The sequence below is a fragment of the Tachysurus fulvidraco genome, chromosome 21, assembly GCF_022655615.1.
Source record: "Tachysurus fulvidraco isolate hzauxx_2018 chromosome 21, HZAU_PFXX_2.0, whole genome shotgun sequence".
NCBI classification, from domain to species: Eukaryota; Metazoa; Chordata; class Actinopteri; order Siluriformes; family Bagridae; genus Tachysurus; species Tachysurus fulvidraco.
In genome coordinates this window covers 3,091,718-3,115,451 of record NC_062538.1, presented here as the reverse complement: position 1 = coordinate 3,115,451, position 23,734 = coordinate 3,091,718, and the positions used below count along the sequence as shown (strand labels likewise).

At 43.6% G+C, this 23,734-nt stretch overlaps 1 protein-coding gene across 1 annotated transcript in view; it reads right to left on the bottom strand.

Annotated features, from left to right (window-relative positions):
- plrdgb (PITP-less RdgB-like protein) overlaps positions 1-23,734 on the bottom strand; it is a 69,843-nt gene that overhangs the window by 11,412 nt on the left and 34,697 nt on the right. The window contains exons 3-12 of the mRNA XM_027153385.2: positions 20,658-20,762; positions 13,318-13,388; positions 12,943-13,163; positions 10,730-10,919; positions 9,237-9,359; positions 5,938-6,125; positions 3,811-3,953; positions 3,051-3,221; positions 1,674-1,808; positions 412-560 (exon numbers count right to left, since the gene is read on the bottom strand). Coding sequence (XP_027009186.2) covers positions 412-560; positions 1,674-1,808; positions 3,051-3,221; positions 3,811-3,953; positions 5,938-6,125; positions 9,237-9,359; positions 10,730-10,919; positions 12,943-13,163; positions 13,318-13,388; positions 20,658-20,762 — 1,496 coding nt within the window. The remainder of the gene's footprint in view (positions 1-411; positions 561-1,673; positions 1,809-3,050; positions 3,222-3,810; positions 3,954-5,937; positions 6,126-9,236; positions 9,360-10,729; positions 10,920-12,942; positions 13,164-13,317; positions 13,389-20,657; positions 20,763-23,734) is intronic.

Sequence of the window (23,734 nt, the reverse complement as noted above, 5' to 3'; positions counted from 1 at the left end):
TAGAAGCCTTTATTATCGCCACATGTACGTTACAGCACAGTGGAATTCTTTTCTTCACATACCCCAACTGAGGAGGTTGGGGTCAGAGTGCAGGGGCAGCTATGATACAGCACCCCTGGAGCACGGAGGGTTGAGGGCACAGCGGTGGCTGTGCAGGGCCTTGAACCCAGATCGTCTGATCAACACCCCAGAGCCTTAACCAGTTGAGCCACCACTGCCCCGTCTTCATGGAGCTTTGATTTGTCCACAGTCACATTGTCATGTGCTTCCAATTTTGTTTTGCAGAAGAACCACATATGGGTGTGATGGTCAGGGGCCCACAATCGTTCGAACATGTACTGTAGCGTATCGAACTACTAAGCGAACAACTTCCGGGCTTGCAAGCGTTTGTCAAAAATACATTAGTTTGACCTGTCTGAGGATGAAGGCCACAGCATCTGTAGACTCCCAGTATGAAGCGTGGAACAGATGAGGCAGAGCTACAGTGGGGAACGCCGTGAGAACATCAGGGCAGTAGAGCACGTAATCCAGACGCTTCAGACCCCACCACCTGCTACATACTGAAAGGTATGAAAAAAAAAGAGAGAGAGAAAGAAAAAATCAGGGTAATGACTGAGCAATAAACTGTGCTGTATCTAACATGATCATTTTTTTCAGTTTATTAAACAATAATTACTACACAATAAAAGCAGTAATATTTCTGGCCCTGAAATCCTCGAGTTGCTTCACACACTCTCATTCACACACACACACACACTACGGACAATTTTCCAGAGATGCCAATCAACCTACCATGCATGTCTTTGGACTGAGGGAGGAAACCGGAGTACCCGGAGGAAACCCCCGAGGCACGGGGAGAACATGCAAACTCCACACACACAAGGCGGAGGCGGGAATCAAACCCCAACCCTGGAGGTGTGAGGCGAACGTGCTAACCACTAAGCCACCGTGCCCCCATGAGGTATTTATGTTAAAGGTCAAATTGTGTTTATTATAACAGAGAACGTGGGGAAGAAATTTAGGATGGGATGTTTAACCACAAACAAATAAACACGACTCATCATAATTAGCTGAATCGATTGTTGCTTGATACAAACAAACAAACAAACAAACAAACAAACAAACAAACATAAAAGAAAAGAAGCCTTTACAGTATTTCGTTGCCTGTCTATCACAGAACAGTGAAATTCTCCCCTCACATATCACACAAACTTTGGTGGTTGGGGTCAGAGTGCAGGGTCAAACATGATACAGCACCACCGGGGCAGGGTGTGGGTGGGTTTGGGGGATTAAGGGCCTTGTTCAGGGGCCCAAAAGTGGCAGCTTGGCGGTCCTGCGTCTTGAACCTTAACCAGTTGATCCACCCATGTGGAGGCGTCCATGTTTGTCCAAAAAGTCCTGATTTAAGAGCAGAACTTTCCAGAACTTCCTGTTTTTGGTGGACATTTTTATATGTAAGTGAATGTAAAGTCTGGTGTCTTGCTGGTGTACAGTGAGTGTAAGTGTGAAGGTGTAGCAGTAGCTCACTGGTTAAGGTGTTGGAATACCGGTCAGAAGGTGACCGAGTAGCCACTCGTGGGCCCCTGAGCAAGGCCCTTAACCCTCAAGCGCTCAGCTGTATAAATGAGATAAACTCGTCTGCCAAATGCCGTAAACGTAAGATGAGATCTCACGTTGTGAGACGGTCTGTTCTGTCCGACCGTCCTTCTCCTCGCCGTTAGAAGATGTCCCATCGCTCGTTGTCTTACAGCACGGACTCTGGACAACATCGGCACTTCCTTCCGACGTCTGTTTAACCACAGTGTCAGCTAGAGAAAGATAGAGAGGGAGAGAAAGAAGGAATAAACTCCCACTGTGTAGTGTAACAGCTGAAAGAGAAGATCCAGCTTCTGGCGTCAACCTGAACACCGTCATGAACCTGAACGCTTCAATTGTTAATGCGAAGGGATTTAAATTGGAAATGTTTCTGCCTGTAAGTTTGGCATGATGCCTGGGCTGTGAAAGGGGTGAGGGTAAAAGAGAAAGGGTCGCGGCGCTCGTCTAGCACGCAGGAACACTTGCACTTTAACCTCCGTGTGAAGCTGCTCCTGACCTCAGCCTGGCCAGTTTACTGAACCTAATATGGAAGCAAATAAATAAAAAGGGAGGGAGAGAGGGAGGGAGGGAGAACAAGAGATGAAAGAGATAGAGAGTGAAAGAGCTGTACAGAGTTGTAGAGAGAGAGATGGTGAGAGAGAGAGGGGAAGAGAGTGAGATAGAGGGTGGGTGATAATGGTGAGAGAGAGAGCAAGAGATGAAAGAGATAGAGAGCGAAAGAGCTGTACAGAGTTGTAGAGAGAGAGATGGTGAGAGGGAGAGGGGAAGAGAGTGAGATAGAGGGTGGGTGATAATGGTGAGAGAGAGAGGGAGAGAGAGCAAGAGATGAAAGAGATAGAGAGCGAAAGAGCTGTACAGAGTTGTGTAGAGAGAGAGAGAGAGAGATGGTGAGAGGGAGAGGAGGAAGAGAGAGAGAGCCAGAGAGAGAGGGAGACACAGAGAGAAAGAAGGAGGAGGAGGAGAGAGAGCGATGGAAAGAAAAACAGATAGACGGCGAGGGAGATAGAAGAAAGGGTGAGGAAGAGGAAGGAGAAGGGGGAGAGAGAGAGAGAGAGAGAGAGAGAGAGAGAGAGGAAGGGAAAAGGAGAGAAAGAGAAATGGAAAGGGACAGTGAGTTACTGAAAGAGAGAGAGATAGAGAGAAATAAATAGAAAGGTGGAGAAAGAGAGCAGGAAAAAGGAAGCAGAAGGGAGGGGGAGAGAGAGAGAGAGTGAGACAGAAAGAGAGAGACACACGTAAAGCCGGCTGAAGTTATCAGATTTACATGAGCTTACAGGTGCCTATGATTGGTCAGCATTGCTGTGATTGACAGGAGAGACAAAATAAGCCCCTCCCACATTGAAAGGCTTGCTCTATTAGACTAGGTTTATATTCATGTAAAATACTCCACACCACTGCAGCTGGTTTATTCTTGACCTGTGAGATTATGTGGAATTACTGTGTGGTTTTTTTACCGATGAGAGCGGAGCGCCCGTCGCCCAGGGGGCAGCGCTGGTAGCGTGGCACAGTGAAGGGGGGCAGCTGTGTGAGAGGCGGGTACAGCAGGGGCTCCAGACGTGAGGCAGATGGGTCAGACGGGTAGAACAGATTGAAGATTTGTGAGCAGGCTGGACGCAACTGGTCAACTGGGGAGAGAGAGACAGAGAGAGAGAGAGACAGAGAGAGAGACAGAGACAGAGACAGAGAGAGGCAGAGAGAACTTTTGTCCTACAGTGGCACCTTAAAATCTTTTTATCGTGATAAATTGATGCTTTGCCAATATTGTATGCAAAAATGAGGGGTAGAGAGAGTGAGTGAGTGAGAAGAAGACAAAGAGAGAACAAAAGAGAACATGAGAGAAAGCGAATAAGTAGAGAGAAGGAGCGAGTGAGAGCGAAAAAGAGAGCTAGAAAGCAAGAGCATAATAAAGTCAGAAAGAAAAAGATTCAGAGAGAGTGACAGTCAAAGAGGGAGAGAAAAACAATGAGAGGTAGAGAATCAAAAAGTGTGTGTGTGTGTGTGTGTGTGAGAGAGAGAGAGAGAGAGAGAGAGAGAGAGAGAGAGAGAGAGAGACCAGCAGGGGGGAGTGGAGTGCTTCTTAAATGAAGTCAGCTTGTCAGGTCTTAAGTCCTTGAGATCTAATCTAACACTGAGTCTGTAAACACCGAGCCTTGTTCTTTTTTTTTGTTTTTTTTGCTCTGATTTCAGCGCCTGTGTGTTGGGGGTGTTATTTACTCTGCACGACCGGCAGCACGGTTCTCCTCATGGCCAGCACCAGTCCTAACGGGCAGCCCAGCAGAAAGCAGTCTGAGACCTCAAAGTCAAAGCAGCCTGGGTTCTGATCCTGCCCAGGGTTCATCTCTTCATCCTGAGACAGACTGAAAGGGAAAAACAACAAGATTTAAAAAAAAACCAGACTTAATCTCAATCAATCTCCTCAATCTTGGGTTGCTCTTCACTCATTAATGCTGCATTCTCTGGTTACATTTTCTTCTTAAAACACAAGAAGGAGGATCGACAAACGAACCGACGTCGAGCTTGAGCTTTACAGCATAAAGCTAATCCATGCATATTTATTTACATCCTGTTCTTCATCACAGACCCCGACTCCGCATGTAAATCTGCTCTTCCCTCACGGCTCTACTTTCCCCGGCAACCCGGCAGGATGAATTAGTTAACCTGACGCCGCTGGTGGAACGACGTAGTTAAATCCGTGTTTCAGCTGACCTTTACGAGGCTGACGAACGGAGGTCAAAATCAAGTCGCGATCTAAAAGCGAGATAAATTTCAGTACCGCTGAATAAATTAGGGTTTGTTTTTTTTTCTCGATGATTTTTTTTAAACAACGGAAGTCCTACTAATAGACCAACCAAATACTAAACCCGCAGTTTCTCAATTTGGGAATTTTGCTAATTCCTACTCACTAGCTAACGTTTCCAGGGCTGTCAAGTGTCACACACTGAGAGGGACAGTCACGCATGTCGGTCTTTTGTCCCGCTCTCCCGCAACATGTCGTATTTCTCACGCAGAAAAACTTTTTGACTATTTATCATATATTTAATAAGCCGCAGCACCCAGAATGTATCTGTCCACACCGCTGTCTCTATGGAACCGGGCAGGAAACAAGCGCGTCTCACCTGGAGTTCTTAGTCGAGCCTGACACTTATCAGCCAATCAAATAAAAGAGGCTACACAACAGCCAATCAGAAAATAGCACTATTGTATCTGGGTAAGATTTAACAACCAATGAAAAAAAAACATTAATTAATGAGAGTATTTTCGATGGTCAGGTTGGACAAAACCTCAACACGAAACAGCTTGTCTCTGGACGGGACATTGTCCTCAATCATGACCATAAAAATGTCTGGGCTTGAGCCGAACTGTTTTATATGGGAGCAACATTACAAATGATAAAGGAGTCGAAAAAGGCAACCTTTAATCTCTCTCTCTCTCTCTCTCTCTCTCTCTCTCTCTCTCTCTCTCTCTCTCTCTGTCTCTGTCTCTCGCACACACACACACACACATAAAGAGCGCAACCTGATCTCTTCCGTATCCGTAGCTAACAGCTCAATCCTGACTTCTATAAGCTTTATATTAACACACTTAATATTACGTTCACAGAAACATGAGGAAAACATTTCCGGAAACCCAAGAAGACAACTGAATAAAATAAAATAAAATAAAATATAATAAAATAAATATATAAATATATAAATATATAAATAAATATATAAAAAGCCTTTAAGCATTATAATTAATAAAATATTCATTAATATTGTATACACCATAGATGCTCAACACATAGAGGATGCAATATTTTAGACCTTAAAGAGTGCACTGTATGCTCAATATGACACGTTTAATGGGAAGTCATGCCCTAACGGTTAGAGAGTCTGACTCCTAACCCTAAGGTTGTGCGTTCGATTCTCAGACTGGCAATACCACGACTGAGATGCCCTTGAGCGAGGCACCGAATCCCCCCTAACTGCTCCCCGGGCGCCGCAGCATAAATGGCCGCCCGCCGCTCTGGGTGTGTGTTCACAGTGTGTGTGTGTGTGTGTTCACAGTGTGTGTGTGCACTTTGGATGGGTCACCGTACTTAGCCGTATGTCACGTCACTCACTTAAGATTTAGCAACAGGAACTAAAGTGACTAAATTGCTATATGAGTATAATTTTTATTAATGTGAATTTCTGACTTGTTTGATCTCGATCTTAAGTCATAGCTATAAAAAAAAAGAAAAAAAAAACAAACAATTAGCACCAAGTCTGAAAAGCCCAAAAAAGATACAGTTTTGAACTAAAATGACGATGTACTGTAGCACGGACTTGAGTGAAATTAGCCAGAAGTAACGAGTCTGACCTGCTGAAGAAGACCTCTCTCTGACTTCCGGAGATGTCCGTGTCACACGAGTCGCTCTGCTTGCGGATGAGCGGACGTCCCAGGGCCGACGCCGAGTTCCACGGTGCTGACACGTCTATGTTGCTCTTGCTCAGGCGTTTGCTGCTCCTCAGAGTGGGACTCAGACTGCTCATTGCTCCTGGCTTCTCCTAGGAAGAACAGACGAATCGTACACCCAGGAACACCATATTAATGCCGGCTTCCCTTTACTTTCAGAACAGCACCTCAATTCTTCATGGAATGGATTGAACATGTTGCTATGGTTGCATCATATAATATAACATTTTTCTGTCCATCAGTGCTGTAAATCTCCTATTGCACCACACTTCGATGTTTTTCTACTCGATTCAGGTTTGGTGATTGCCCGATAGTGAAGCCTAAACACCTTTGTGTTGATCGTGCTCAGCAATTCAATGTTCATGAGATGATTTATGAAATAACATGCTGGAAGCAGCCACTATCCATCCATCCATTTTTTGTACCACTTAGCCGACACAAGGTCACAGGAAACCTTGAATCTGTACAATCCCTAAGGACTCATAAGGCAGGGGACACCCTGGTGGGCTACCGGTCCCTCTCAGGGCACGATCATGCACACACTCAAACACCCATTCACACACTACAGAAAATTTAGAAGTGCCAATCAACCTACATCGGTTGTCTTTGGACTGGCGGATGAAACCAGAGAACCCCAAAGCATGGAGAGAACACTCCAGGGAATAGAACTCTAACCTCGGAGGTGTGAGGCAAATGTAGTAAGCATCCATTATAAGATGGTTACATTTTTGCCATAGAGTGAGACATGTTGTGTGCAACGATAGTGGAATTCAAACGATCAGGTATTATTAAGGTGTGCCAAGAGGCAACTGCCACCACTGCTCACCTGTATAAGCCCCACTGCTCACCTGTATAATACACCACCGCTCACCTGTATAAGACCCCACTGCTCACCTGTATAAGCCCCACTGCTCACCTGTATAAGCCCCACTGCTCACCTGTATAAGCCCCACTGCTCACCTGTATAAGACCCCACTGCTCACCTGTATAAGCCCCACCGCTCACCTGTATAAGACCCCACTGCTCACCTGTATAAGCCCCACTGCTCACCTGTATAAGACCCCACCGCTCACCTGTATAAGCCCCACTGCTCACCTGTATAAGACCCCACTGCTCACCTGTATAAGCCCCACTGCTCACCTGTATAAGCCCCCACTGCTCACCTGTATAAGCCCCACTGCTCACCTGTATAAGACCCCACTGCTCACCTGTATAAGACACCACTGCTCACCTGTATAAGACCCCACTGCTCACCTGTATAAGCCCCACTGCTCACCTGTATAAGACCCCACTGCTCACCTGTATAAGCCCCACTGCTCACCTGTATAAGACCCCACTGCTCACCTGTATAAGACACCACTGCTCACCTGTATAAGACCCCACTGCTCACCTGTATAAGACACCACTGCTCACCTGTATAAGCCCCACTGCTCACCTGTATAAGCCCCACTGCTCACCTGTATAAGCCCCACTGCTCACCTGTATAAGCCCCACTGCTCACCTGTATAAGCCCCACTGCTCACCTGTATAAGACACTACTGCTCACCTGTATAAGACCCACTGCTCACCTGTATAAGCCCCACTGCTCACCTGTATAAGCCCCACTGCTCACCTGTATAAGACCCACTGCTCACCTGTATAAGACACCACTGCTCACCTGTATAAGACACCACAGCTCACCTGTATAAGCCCCACTGCTCACCTGTATAAGCCCCACTGCTCACCTGTATAAGCCCCACTGCTCACCTGTATAAGCCCCACTGCTCACCTGTATAAGACACCACTGCTCACCTGTATAAGACCCCACTGCTCACCTGTATAAGCCCCACCGCTCACCTGTATAAGCCCCACCGCTCACCTGTATAAGCCCCACTGCTCATCTGTATAAGCCCCACTGCTCACCTGTATAAGACACCACTGCTCACCTGTATAAGACACCACTGCTCACCTGTATAAGCCCCACTGCTCACCTGTATAAGACCCACTGCTCACCTGTATAAGACACCACTGCTCACCTGTATAAGACACCACTGCTCACCTGTATAAGCCCCACTGCTCACCTGTATAAGCCCCACCGCTCACCTGTATAAGACACCACTGCTCACCTGTATAAGACACCACTGCTCACCTGTATAAGACACCACTGCTCACCTGTATAAGACACCACTGCTTGCCTGTTTGAGACACCACTGCTTGCCTATTTGATTATACCTCACCTGTTTGAGCCATCATTGTCTGAGACCAAACAATGGGCAGCAATGGCTCAATGGTGATGACGAATTGCACAGCTGCCAGTGTTGGGTCCTTGTGCGAGATCCTCACCTGCTCAGTTTAACGCTGAGTCACTTAGCATCCCAGATATGGGTTTTAAGACTTTAATGCTTTCTTTTCCCTCAGTCTCAAATCTCCTGCTACATCATTCACTAATGCAGCATCTGGTATATGGGTTGCCCCTCCCCCGTGGCACTGCGCAGGTGACTGAGTGCTCATTAAAACATCAGAACAAAGTGGCCAGGCAGACGTACTGCTGGGACTCACTCGCTGATGCCAACTGAGCCACGTGTGTACCTGCATCATCTGTGCGTCCACTGGGGGGGAAACAAAAACTCATTTCAACCATGATAATTGCTCCAAATTGAGAAGGTAGTTTGAAACCGAGGGTTTCATCATGCAATCTACCGCTGCTTTATTTTAAATTATTTTGAAATCAATTATGGTGATTCTTTTTTTTTGCTCATTTTAACACGCACTCGGTAGGTTTAACATCTACGTGTCCGTGTTTTTAGCCAGCTGTGCTGCCAGTAGCATCCTGTTCCTTTCAGTGTCTCGCTCGAGACTTGTCTGCAGACATAACTTAGCGATCCCTTTCATTTTTATGCTGAAAATGTCTGGATGAGTCGACGCTAGCCTCCGCCGACAGTGGCACGATGCCGATCACGGCGACATCCGTAATTCTCTCACAATGGACATGAAAGCTTTGTGTGGATGAAGAGAAGATAAGGAGACAATTCAGGAGGTATGTTACGAGAGGACGGAAGCGCTTTGACTTCTGAGAACAAGACGAAGGACTCGTCAAAAGCAGACATATATTATATCAGATAAAGCCCGAAGCCAGACTGACATGAAAAGGTCGAAACCTAGAGAACTGAAGTGTACAGTATGTGTGGGACAAAGACACCGTGTGTACGGAGGAAGGTGTTTACCTTGAGGCTCTCGGTGCTGTAGTTCCTTGTGTTCGTCTTGGGACTTCCGTGTCGCTTGTCGCCGCTAAAACACAGCGCATCGAAACAAAGCACTCCACCAACGCAGTCAGCCACCAAGCACACCTGAGGAGAAAAACGACGAGAAAACATCCCACATTTAAATACATTCACTGTCACACTGTGAGAAATGCTAATAAGCCTAATGATGCATTTTATTCACTGACCTCGTTTCTGCGTCTGCTCGGTTTTCCACAGGCTCATACCGATGTTATTAGTAATTATTTATTTCTTCAAAATATTTTTGATGTAATGGCATTCACATTGATTACATTTACATTTTGAATTAAAAACACAACCATTAAATGAGATTAGACTTATGTGCTCTAAACATGCAAGTATCATTTACTTCGATTACTCATTTCATTCATTCATTCATTATCTACCGCTTATCCGAACTTCTCGGGTCACGGGGAGCCTGTGCCTATCTCAGGCGTCATCGGGCATCGAGGCAGGATACACCCTGGACGGAGTGCCAACCCATCACAGGGCACACACACACACACACACTCTCATTCACTCACACACTCACACACTACGGACAATTTTCCAGAGATGCCAATCAACCTACCATGCATGTCTTTGGACCGGGGGAGGAAACCGGAGTACCCGGAGGAAACCCCCGAGGCACGGGGAGAACATGCAAACTCCACACACACAAGGTGGAGGCGGGAATCGAACCCCCGACCCTGGAGGTGTGAGGCGAACGTGCTAACCACTAAGCCACCATGCTCCCCCTACCACCAATCGGCTTTTTGTTAATAAGAGTTACAGAGAAACCACAAAGCCTTCTGAAGCACAGCTTTATGCTGGTACCGGAGACTCCTTCACAGAAAAGCTGTTCCTCGTGTAAATCGAATCGTTACTTTAGAAACAAAAACGTGCTAACAAGCGCATTGAAGTAACGCATCAAACTTCACCCTATGAACGTGATTCCTTGATTATGTTAGTGTTTAAAGGTGCGGTGCACGATGTTTGAGAAACGCTTCAGAAAACTGAGTCGGCCGACTAACAAAACAAACGTGACATGAAACCGAAAGCGATTGAAACACTGACATGGCGGATACCTGCCTCGGGTTCTAGGTGTTAAACATCGTCTTCCGCATGAAACCTTTAACAGTACAACACACAGTACTACAAAAACACATCTGTATCACTCATTGTGATCATTTATTGATAAAAATCTCCCCTCGGCTAGTCACCCCGGCACGTTCCGCCATATTAGTTGCCTGGGTTACGTATGTATGTGTGGGCGGAGCTATCAATACAGTGGTGACACCCATTTGGGTTAGGGGCGTGTTTGTTTTGGTGATTTCAAATGTCAACATTGGCTTTCAAAAACCGTGCACCGCCCCTTTAACAGTAAGCGCATTACACAGCCGTCACTACAGGGAGCTGTAGCACTGAGATATGATTCATGCAGAACTGAGGATTACCTGCCCGGTGAAGCCCAGCCCTTCAGGAGACTGGATGAAGTCGTGATACACCTGATTGGCCTGAGCGATCACAGTCGCTACGGCCTCCTGGTACTGAGGAGCGGCGATGGTGAGGATGGGCAGAGCGGCCAACGGCAAGTGATCCACGCTACTGCAAACACAGCTCTCGTCGTAGCTGTACGGATTCAAACTGCAAAGCAAACCGAAGACGCGTTATTAAAGTCATTTCCATGCACGTAGGACTCGCCCTCACCAGAGGAAACGTCCACAGATCCAGTTTTTACCATCTCTTAAATGCTGCTATGGACTCATGGGACCATGGGGTTGAGAACCTTACACAGAAGAAACAAACACTCGGGGCATCTCAGAGAGCAGTAACTGGGTTGATATCACTCTTTACTTTGAAGATATTTTCCAGAAGATCTGTCTGGAAAAAAAGTTTTTTAGAACCTTTCTATGAAAATATCACCGCTAGCAGGCTAAAGAAATACTGATGATGAAACACTACAAATCCGTAAAGCTCTGAAGGTCTGCTTTCATACGAGCTTCAAATTAACCACCGCCGTGGACCGAGACCAGACGAAGACGTTCGATGCTCAATATGGACACAAGACTCCGATTTTTGGCCTTAGAAACGAGAGCGTCTATGATCCTTAATTGAGGCTAAAGTTCTAACCCAGTCTCGGGTCACTTTTAGAGGGGAAACAATCTCCGAATCATGAATTCAGTGATGATGTGTGTGAAGCTCAGCCTCCACTGGGAGAAGACTGAGTGAAGTAGATGCACTAAAAAAAATTCTCCATCTTCTCTGTCTCTGTGACCTACACGCCTCATTACGGCGGTAAAGCTCCGGCATCCCTGCTGTTGTGTTCCAAACCAGATAGTGTCTGTTTAATAATAATTGACCCCAAGTGCCCCTGCTGAGGTGGTGTTAAGTCTCAGCTTTCTCCTTATTTACCAACAGAACGTGGTTGTTATTTTTGTATTTAAGCAGAAGCCTTACTCCCGGGAAGGATGGAAGACGTCAGGACTTTTAACGGTTTGAGGGAAGACATGAGAAACATCTAAGGGAAAGTATAAAGAAGGAGTAAAATAAATGAAACTTGAAACTGCATCTTATATTCAAACTGGGTTTTTTTCAGGCTCTTGTCGTCAGCTGAGTCTCCGAGCGCAGATAAGTAAGGACTTTGAAACATTTATCTTGTCTTTGCGTCACGTCGAGTCCAGCCGGAGATCGACAAAAGCATCAACACGCACTTAGCTAAATTGATGCGATGATTTATGGAAGCAGGTGGTGATCACTAGCTGTTAAAAAGCACATGCAGCCTTCTTTAATGCACCACGGCATTCAGAGACGTGTGTAAATAACCTGAAAGTAGTGTGGATGTTGTAGCCTAGTGCTTATGTTTGGTTGGGCTACCAATCGGAAGGTTGTGAGTTCGATTCCTACGTCCACCAGGTTCCCACTGCTGGGCCCCTGAGCAAGGCCCTTAACCCTCAGTTGGTCGGTTGTATAAAAATGAGATAAAAATGTAAGTCGCTCTGGATATAAGGGCGTCTGCTAAACGTCTGTAAATGTAAATGTGTGTCATGTTGACACGCCTCTGTACACCATCCCAACACCATCCACGTAAATGAATTATATCTCAAATACTCTAAAGTGCCCCTGGTTGAATAAGGGTGCTAATGAGGTGTGAACGTGTGTGGCCCTGTGAATGGACCACCGTGACCAGCATCTCATCCTGATCCAATCAGATCTTCCTATCATCTTTAAAAATAAAACTCAGCATAGTAACATTTTCTTCTGAGATCCAACCAGCCAATCGTGCGAGAGCGACTCAATGCATCACGTCACACAATGTACAGGTCGAGAACTTCTTGTTGGTTCCTGGATAAGTGTTTCAGAAACTGCAGATCTTCTGGGATTTTCACTGGCAGAAGACTCTCGAGCCAATACAGGACGGTGCCTGAAGGAATATTCAGATGAGCTCATGCTGCCAGGAAGTACAATGAACTGAAATAAGCAGGCTTTATAACCATGGTGAGCAGAGAAGCATCTCAAAACACTTTAAGCCTTGAGGCGGAATCTGGGGCAGCGGGAAAAGACTCGCACATGCCGGACAGATGGAAAATGGAGAAGGAAAAAAAAAAAGATGTATAATGATGTTGTTTCAGTACAAAATCATTCGTATTTAGGAAAATAAAGAACTCACTGAGAGACAAGCGAGAAGGCTTCTGCACATACAGGAGGGCAGGGCACCAAGCGCACCAGTATGCTGTCTGCTGCTTCCTGGAAGTGAGCTCGCGCCACCCGCTCCAACACCGACCCCAGGGTAGCAGCGTCCCCCGCCTTCCCGCCTGAATCGCCGCCGCCGGAGTCTAGAATGTGACCTCCGTGAACAACCAGGATCAACAGCTGCGTCCTGCATTTCCTCTGCGGGGTAACAGGCAGGACAAATGTCATCCCACCTCCCTTTGCTACTCTAATGTGGGATTCTATATAATGTGGTTTAAAATCTGATTATCCAGATCAGCTCAGATATCAGCCCTATGTCTGTGACCTTCAGAAGAGGGATGAGAGCGCTCACCTCCATGTCCTCCAGACCGTCTACACTGCTCTGTGGTGCACAGCGAGGGTGTCTCAGTCTGTACAGGCTTTCTGTGGAAGAGAGAAAAAAAAAGCCTTGAGCTGAAAGGAGCTGAAAGTGAAACAAACAGGAAGAATTCAGAAGATCTCTCTCTCTAGAAAATGATATGTGGTTTTTAGCTTAACACAGATCCTCAGTATGATGCCTTTGGGAAACTATGGAACTATCCATTTTATACTTTCTCCAAACATCCAGCAGTTCATTCTTAGCTTTTTTTTTTTGTCCTTTCCAAATATAAATGAACAACTGTTGACGATTAAAGGTAACCTCGAGTCAGGTTACTCTCTAGGTTTCTTACTCAATTTATACTCTGAATGATTCTGTCCATTTTTAAAGGTGCTTTCCAAATCAAATCGAAGTGTATTGAACTCCAGTACACCAGGGGGCGCTGTAAGTATTTCGAATAATTATGCAAAATATGGAGCACACATTACTATCATTCTGGAAAAACGTTTAGAAACGTTAAAATGTGGGAAAAAAAGATGAGCAAAATATGTAAGTAAACTACGTCGCTAACGTCCGTAGATCGATTGTAAAGTGTTTGTATCAAAGAAAAAAGAAAAAAAAATGCCAAAAGGAAACTTCTGAGAAAAAAAAAAAACACGAAACCAAACGCAAGTCGGTAATGAATTCTAATTCATCGGGTTTAGTCAGTCTGTCAGCTTGTTTGTTAACGAGCTAGCTACCGTCTAGCGTCTTGTTCGGTTGTTTTATTTTATTTCATTCTAGTGTCTAAAATGATATGAATGGTGTGAGGAGCAGCTGAGAACTTTTACGTTAAAGGTCATGGTTCCTCCACATGACCGTGGTGAAGTTCTAATAACAATTAATCATTTACAGCATTTAGCAGAAGCCCTTATCGACTTTATCTCATTTTTGTACAACTGAGCAATTGAGGGTTAAGGGCCTTGCTCAGGGGCCCAGCAGTGGCAGCTTGGTGGATGTAGGAATTGAACTCACAACCTTCCGATCGGTAGCCCGACACCATAGCCACTAGGCTACCACAAACCTAGTTCATAATCATTAACTCGTACCATCGTTAACATCGTAATTGGTTGAAACAATAAAATAGCTAGAATTTTACTAAAGTGATATATGATGGTGTATATTAGTGTTATGGGACCTTTGGGGTAAATTCTTTAACTGTGGAAAGGCAGTAAAAAAGCTCTGTCTGGTGGCTGGACGTTGATTTCCTGCGTCTGTGTATATCGGCTTGTGTTGGGTGAAATTAGATTAGAGCTGAACGTCACAGCGGTGCTCAGCAAAAAACAATGCACAGCAATAAAAAAACAATAGCGATACAAGCACCAAAAGGAAAAAAATAAATAAACAAACAAACTGCAAAAACAACTGCAAAAATAAAAAACATCAAAACTACAAACACAACAAAAAACAACAGCCAAAACAAACAGAAAAAAACAAATAAACAGCAATAACAAACAATCAAATAGCAAAACAAACAGGAGCAAAAGGCAAATAAACAAACAGTAAAACAAACAACAGCAATAACAAATAAACAAACAGTAAAACAAACAAAAGCAGTAACAAATAAACAAACAGTAAAACAAACAAAAGCAGTAAGAAATAAACAAACAGTAAAACAAACATCAGCAATAACAAATAAACAAACAGTAAAATAAACAACAGCAGTAACAAATAAACAAACAGTAAAACAAACAACAGCAATAACAAATAAACAAACAGTAAAATAAACATCAGTAACAAATAAACAAACAGTAAAATGAACAACAGCAATAACAAATAAACAAACAGTAAAACAAACAACAGCAATAACAAATAAACAAACAGTAAAATGAACAACAGCAATAACAAATAAACAAACAGTAAAACAAACAACAGCAATAACAAATAAACAAACAGTAAAATAAACAACAGCAATAACAAATAAACAAACAGTAAAATAAACAGCAGTAACAAATAAACAAACAGTAAAACAAACAACAGCGGTAACAAATAAACAAACAGTAAAACAAACAACAGCAATAACAAATAAACAAACAGTAAAACAAACAACAGCAATAACAAATAAACAAACAGTAAAACAAACAACAGCAATAACAAATAAACAAACAGTAAAACAAACAACAGCAATAACACATAAACAAACAGTAAAACAAACAACAGCAATAACAAATAAACAAACAGTAAAACAAACAACAGCAATAACACATAAACAAACAGTAAAACAAACAACAGCAATAACAAATAAACAAACAGTAAAACAAACAACAGCAATAACAAATAAACAAACAGTAAAACAAACAACAGCAATAACACATAAAGAACAAAACTACCAACACAAGGAAACCCTAATGCGCTCGATTCAGTGAAATTGGATTAGAGCTGAACATCACAGCGGTGCTCAGGACAGCTGGAGTGAAGCTCACAGTGAACACCGAGGATTCAACAGACCACTCATGCGTCACTGAACACAAAAACCTGGTCAACACGTTCACAAAAGACGATTATTTCCATCGCTCCGGTTCTGTGTGCTTTCAGGTTGTGTTAATTGCAGGATTTTGTAATCAGATAATTGCAGAGGGCAAACATCGTGGTTGTTAATTAACGCTGGGTGAATCATTCCCTTTACAGCAAGAAGTAGGAGGCTGATGTGTGTGTGTGTGTGTGTGTGTGTGTGTGTGTGTGTGTGTGTTTATTCCTAATGTTAACATGACACGGGTCCGAAGACGTCCTCTGCCAGCGAGGAGCTGATGCAAATCATTCGAAGATCCAAAAGACCTCTGCAGGTTTTGAGTGACTTTTTAACCTGTTTCTGTAAAACGATAACTGTGATTATTAACACACACACACACACACACACACACACACACACACACACACACACACACACACACATACACAAAGACTTCCTACTACAGACTTCTACCGAGTCACAAACATACAGCTAACTGTGACTGAGTGTGTGGGTGAAAAGATGGAGGACTAGAAAGTGAAATATTTTATTTTCCACTTTAAAATAAACACCATGCTTCAAATTACAGCTTTACGATTCGACTTCTCAGGACAAGCAATTATTCAGATAACGCCGTCTATCCCCGGAGCTACGATCCCAGCTCCTATTTTCCTTCACTCACCTAATAAATGTTTGATATGGTGTTCGGTAGCTTGACAACGCTGCAGACGTGACGGCAGACATAAATTACCGCTGCACAATCTGAGGCCGATTAGTAAACACGTCGCCGGTCGCCAGGCAAACAGCTCAATATTGATAATTGCTATGAATGTTTGATGAGCTATTGTGAGTGAAACACTTGTGATGTTTATTGGCGTTTCATCAGCCGACACTGATCTCAGATCTGCCTCCAGCAGAGGGTGGGTGGGTGGGTGAGGTGGGGTGTCTGTAACACAGCAGGTTCACCCCAAAGCTCTTACACCGTACGCTTTAACCGCATAACATTTCAAACCTTTCTTGTTTTTTTCTTCCTAAACAGCTGGAATCGAGATCACCTGCTGAAACGGATCGTTATGTGAATCGTGATGGACGGAGTGAAAGACGACGTGACGTGAAGTTACGGAGAAAGAATCAACAGGTTTAAGACGGTTTGGCGTAAAGGTGTGAGACGTCTTTTCTGTAATCGTCACACATCGAACAGTCGTGTCTGGTCTCGGCTCCTGACTAGGACGTTATCTACATTATCTACATCATCTACTTTAGCTACATCATCTACATTATCTACATCATCTACTTTAGCTACATCATCTACATCATCTACATTATGCTCCATCACACACTTTCTCACCATCTCTGTCTCAAAATACAATAAATAATCATTCTTCATTAACGAGGATTTAATTAGGAGCCGAGACATTTAGTGTGTTCACAGATCTGTGGACTAATATGTTATAATGTGTAACAGACACTTCCTCTCTCTCTCTCTCTATTTTTCTCTCTCTTTCTCTCCATCTCTCTATTTTTCTCTCTTCCTCTCTCTCTCCATCTCTCTATTTTTCTCTCTCTCTCTCTGTCTCTGTCCCTCTCCTCCTCTCTCTCCCTCTCCTTCTCTCTCTCTCTACCTCTCTTTCCATCTTTCTACCTCTCTCCTTCTTCCCCCCTCTCTCCATCTCTCTCTCTCTCCACCTCTCTATTTTTCTCTCTCTATCTCTCTCAATCCCCCCCTCTCTCCACCTCTTTGTCTCTCTCTCATTACACCTCTCTTTCTCCATCTCTCTCCCCTTCTCCTTCTTTCACTCTGTCTCCACCTCTCTCTCTCCCTCTCCCCATCTCTCCACCTCTCTATTTTTCTCTCTCCATTTCTCTCTCTCTCTCTCTCTCTCTCTCTCTCTCTCTCTCTCTCTCTCCTTCTCTCTCCCCTCCATCTCTCTCCCTCCATATCCCCCCTCTCCATCTCTCTCTCTCTCATTCACCCCCCCTCACTTTCATACCCTTAGATTTTCTTCATTCTTTCTTCATTCTCTTGGACACATCTTGTGATCTTCTTCATATGAAGGACAGAAGACTGGGTGAGACTCTTTTTCTGCACATTTATTTTGTTATGTTATTATTTCTTTAAATAATATGTCAGAAAGAATAAAAAAACACGGGGTGCAAACTTTTGCCCTCGGCTGTTTTATGAAGCACTGCATGTTCATCTCAAAGCTCTAAATAAATATTAGAACATTTATATATATAGAATATAAGACCAACATAAAAGTAGGAGGTCTGTAAGTGCAAAAATCCCAACACACCGAAAATGTACAAACAAAACAACGTTGTCGGGACGACAGTAACAAAAAAACAAATAGCAAAACAAACAACAGCAAAACAAACAAACAGGAAAACAAACAAACAGCAAAACAAACAACAGCAAAAACAAACAACAGCAAAACAAACAACAGCAAAACAAACAAACAGCAAAACAAACAAACAGCAAAACAAACAAACAGCAAAACAAACAACAGCAAAAACAAACAAACAGCAAAACAAACAAACAGCAAAACAAACAAGAGCAAAACAAACAACAGCAAAAACAAACAACAGCAAAAACAAACAAACAGCAAAACAAACAAGAGCAAAACAAACAAACAGCAAAACAAACAACAGCAAAACAAACAACAGCAAAAAAAACAAACAAACAGCAAAACAAACAAACAGCAAAACAAACAAACAGCAAAACAAACAACAGCAAAACAAACAACAGCAAAACAAACAACAGCAAAAACAAACAAACAAACAGCAAAACAAACAACAGCAAAACAAACAACAGTAAAAACAAACAAACAGCAAAACAAACAACAGCAAAACAAACAACAGCAAAAACAAACAAACAAACAGCAAAACAAACAAACAGCAAAACAAACAAACAGCAAAAAAATAGCAAAAACTGCGAGAAGAAACAAAAGCAAAACAAATAAAGAACAAAGCTACAAAATGAACAAATCCTTTATTCAGAAACAGCATAAAAATCAGATAAACAGCAAAAGAAATCTTGGTGTGTTGTTTATTCCTAAAGTCAGTGAGTCACCTACAGACAGAGTAACACGCTTCACTGACTCGAGACTGTTTCCTCGTCACTGAATCGTTCATCGTATCGGATCGAATCGAATCGTATCAGATTTATGGTTCACGTATAGAATCGTATTGTGTAAAATGCTGAAGTTCTATTTGTGTAGAACAGCACGGTCTTGTGTGTGTGTGTGTGTGTGTGTGTGTGTGTGTGTGTGTGTGTGTGTGTGTGTGTGTGTGTGTGTGTGTGTGTGTGTGTGTGTGTGAGTGTGTGTGTTTTATTCCTCACACAGATCACTTTTACTCTCTTAATGAACCTCCATAAAACCCACTCGTGTGAACTAAAAGCTCCAAACGATGACCGTGGGAAGCCGATCTCAACCCCGACAGTCGTGCGTGGACGCTGTAATCCTCCTCAGCAGCATGCGGCTCGGTTAATAATCGGTCCGCGAGCCTATTTACACACAAATGATTTCTGGGAGATGCCACACGGCATTAGCAAAACGCTATATTAAGGCAGAGGCTGTGCGGAGGTTCGGCGTGTGCGTGAGGTTCTCTGGCAGACTGAGTCACTCCGCCTCCTGCCGAGCTAATAAGCTTTTAGACAGTGAGAGTAGCAATATGGTGATTATCTCAGCCGTGCAGAATTAGTCACTGTGTGATCTTCTTCAGCAGCGCAGCAGGAGATACCACGATCACACAACCTTCTCTTCTCCACCGGTGGAGTTTCTTCTCCACACAAAAGATGTTCCTCATGGTTCTAAATAGAAGCCCAGGGTTTTGTATTCGTCTAGTAGAACCTTTGGAGGTCTGTGAATTTGAGCTGTTAGTATAAAACGGTTTCATAGTCCGAACGTGACGTGTAAGGTGACGTGGTTACGGTGACGTGTTTACGGTGACGTGGTTACGGTGACGTTACTTTTAGGAGTTCGGAGCGAGACGTTTTAGAATGAGCGATTTATATATATGTGTGTCGTATGTTGTATCAGAAGCATGTGGGTCGGTATCAGGGGCGGTTCTAGGATTTCATCTTTAGGGGGTTTTAGCCCTCAGTGAGAATTTAAAACCAATAGAGTTTTACATTATATATCATATAACTACATAATAAGCCAAAAGTTATGGTATTATTTAAAATGGCAAAAGTGGACACCAACATTTTATGCATGATGTAATGATGCCAGTCTTGAATCAAATCAGTTCATGTATGTGTGCGTTCTCTACAAACAGTGTGTCCAGTGAATGCAGTCATTAATAAAAAAAAATATTCACAAGACAAAGACCAAATCAATAAATGTTATTTTTAATTAGTATTGAATGGATTGTTTGCATTAATATTTTGTTTGTGCTACAACTTTGGTAATAAGAATAGTGACATTTCACTGCTTTTGTCTTTGCGTCTTTCCGCCCATTAGCGTTATAGATAAACGCCTCCAACTCTGACTGACTCTGTGCTTCTACCTTCAGATGAAGCAGACGGCCGATGGCGCACTTTTGAAAGACTACAACGCACGCGCGTAAAAGCGAAGTAAAAAAAAAATCGCTCTTGGATCAAACCGATATATAATTTTCTTTCCCATCGACGACATGTCCTGCATTTTAACGTCATTTGTATTGTTTATTTATGAAAGTAAAAATTATACTTATAGTTTTAGGGTGGATGAGATCACAGACAGGGGGCGCTGGAGACACCCTAAAAAAAAGGCCTAGATCCGCCCCTGGTCGGTATGTTGGTTGTGTTTGTTATGTACTGAATCTGCAGGAACAGTGATTTGCGAAAGATGTGGAATGTTTGTACCTCGTGAACGCTCCAGATGTCCCAAGGTCTCGATCTGCTCCACCAGATCGTTGGAGTTCCACTGGCTCATCTCCAGCAGGATGGCTGTCTTCCCCTCCATAACATCTGGCACAACAAGGAGACAAACACATTCTCAGTCTGAGCTGCATTTCAGCGCTGCTTTGGGAACGACGCTCTAATCGAGTCCTCAGGAGTCAAAAACTAATTAGCTATGTTTACTCAGATCGTCGCTAACAAGCGATTTCCTTTCGCTCGCTGCAGCCGACTTATTAGTTCACGTTGATAATGAAATCCGTCAAAGTGTATGAATGTAAGCAGCTATTGTCCGTATTCTATCAGAGTTCATTTTCTTTGTGTCACATGTTATTATGCTTTGGAATCATTGAATCGTTATTCTATAAAACATTTTCTTCTTCTTCTTCTTCTTTTTTTGTTAGGAAAGAGGGATGAACGGGCGACAAAAGATGGAGCTGGTCTCTCTTTCTGAGAATAAAAATAAATAAATAAATAATACAACTAGAAAATGTTATCAGCAATCGCTCACCATTCTCTCCATTTAACAGGAGGGATGGAGTGATAAAATGATGGAGCAATGGACTGATGGAGTGACGGAATTACGTATGATGGAATGATGGCACGATAGAGTGAAGGAATGATGGTGTGTTGGAGTGATAGATTGATGGAGTGAGAGAATGATGGAGTGATGGACTGATGGATTGATGGAGTGAGAGAATGATGGAGTGATGGAGTGATGGACTGATGGAGTGAGAGAATGATGGAGTGATAAAATGATGGAGCAATGGACTGATGGAGTGACGGAATTAGTATGATGGAATGATGGCACGATTGAGTGAAGGAATGATGGTGTGATGGAGTGATGGAGTGAGAGAATGATGGAGTGATGGATTGATGGAGTGATGGACTGATGGAGTGAGAGAATGATGGAGTGATGGACTGATGGAGTGAGAGAATGATGGAGTGATGGACTGATGGACTGATGGAGTGAGAGAATGATGGAGTGATGGATTGTTGGAGTGATGGACTGATGGAGTGAGAGAATGATGGAGTGATGGATTGACGGACTTACGTATCATGGCATGACGAAATGATGGCATGATAGAGTGAAGGAATGATGGTGTGATGTAGCGATGCATTGATGGAGGGATGTTGTGAGAGAATGACGGAGTGACGGATTGATGGAGTGATGTAGTGCTGAATGATGTGGTGATATAGTGATAGAGTTATGGAACGATTGAATGATGAAGTGATGGAATGATGTGATGTAGTGATGTGACGGAATGATGGAGTGATGGAATGAGGGAATGTTCCCTCGGTGTGTGTGTGTGTGTGTGTGTGTGTGTGTGTGTGTGTGTGTGTGTGTGTGTGTGTGTGTGTTGAGTTCACACACTATCCAGGGTGTTTCCCACCTTATGAGTCCCCTAGAACTGTACAGGCTCCAGGTTCCTTGAAACCCTGTGTAGGAAAACGTTCCAGGAAATGGATGGATGAATGGATGGATGGATGAATGGATGGATGAATGGATGGTGACGTTGTAATTTAAAAGAGTTCTTGTAATTTAAACAGGGAACAATGGCACGATTATTAATTCTGATAGACTGCATGCACTCAGGAGTGAAGACGTAACCGAGGTCATCTAAGTCTCGTCTAATCTAACTGAAGCACATCTGCACTGAAGCACATCTGCACTGAAGCACATCTGCACTGAAGCACATCTGCACTGAAGCACATCTGCACTGAAGCACATCTGCACTGAAGCGGCGAACGCGAGCGCTGCTGCAGCGGAGCGGGGAAAATTTCACTGGAGATTCAAAGCAGCAAAAACCACACAGAGGCTGAAAGAGCTAAAAATAGCTCGGGCTTGGAACCAACAGGGAAAGAAAATGGGGTAAAGCCTAGAGAAAAGAAATGCTGTAATGAAGACGGACGTCTGCATCGGGCTTCACCTCCAGCTGTGAGCTAACTAGGCGGCGTAGGAGAATGAAATCTGTCATGTCAAACAGACTCGCAGAAACCCGCGTCATTATCGTTACACTCGCTCGTTAAATTCTAGCCGCAAGCTGAACGGTCGGAGCCACAACCGATGGAATGTGCGGAGAAGATAAAAACTCTCTCTCAGGTTCGAGCTGTAATGTAAGTGCTGGGTGATGAGCAGCATGAGGAACATCTCAGTACATCAAACATCTCAATACATCACAAGCTCCATTGTGTTCAGCTCAGAGCAGAACGGCCGTTTAGAGGAGAGGCATCGCTGGACCGTCAGGGAAGAGAAAAGATGCGCTGAGGAATCCGCCCCGATGTAAGGACAAAAAAAACAATAGACGGAGCTGTGCTCTCTTTCTGAGAATAAAAAATAAATCCATTTATGGAAAGTTATCGGTGATGAATCGCCATTCTCTCCATTTAGCAGGAGGGATGGAGAACGGAGTGATGAAATGATAGAGCAATGAACTGATGGATGGACGGAATGATGGATTTAAGAATTGATGGAGGGATGGAATGATGGAGTTCAGAATTGATGGAGGGATGGAATGATGGAGTTCAGAATTGATGGAGGGATGGAATGATGGAGTTCAGAATTGATGGAGGGATGGAATGATGGAGTTCAGAATTGATAGAGTTAAGAATTGATGGAGGGATGGAATGATGGAGTTAAGAATTGATGGAGGGATGAAATAATGGATTTAAGAATTGATGGAGGGATGGAATGATGGAGTAAGAGAATGATGGAGTGATGGATTGATGGACTGATGGAGTGAGAGAATGATGGGGTGATGGATTGATGGAGTGAGAGAATGATGGAGTGATGGACTGATGGAGTGAGAGAATGATTGAGTGACGGAGTGATGGACTGATGGAGTGAGAGAATGATGGAGTGATGGGACGAGGTAATGATGGCATGATGGAATGATGGAGTGATAGGATAAAGTGATAGCATGATGGAGCAATGAAATGATGGAGTGATAGGATGATGAAGTGATGGAATGATAAAACAATGAAATGATGGAGTGATAGGATGATGAAGTGATGGAATGATAAAACAATGAAATGATGGAGTG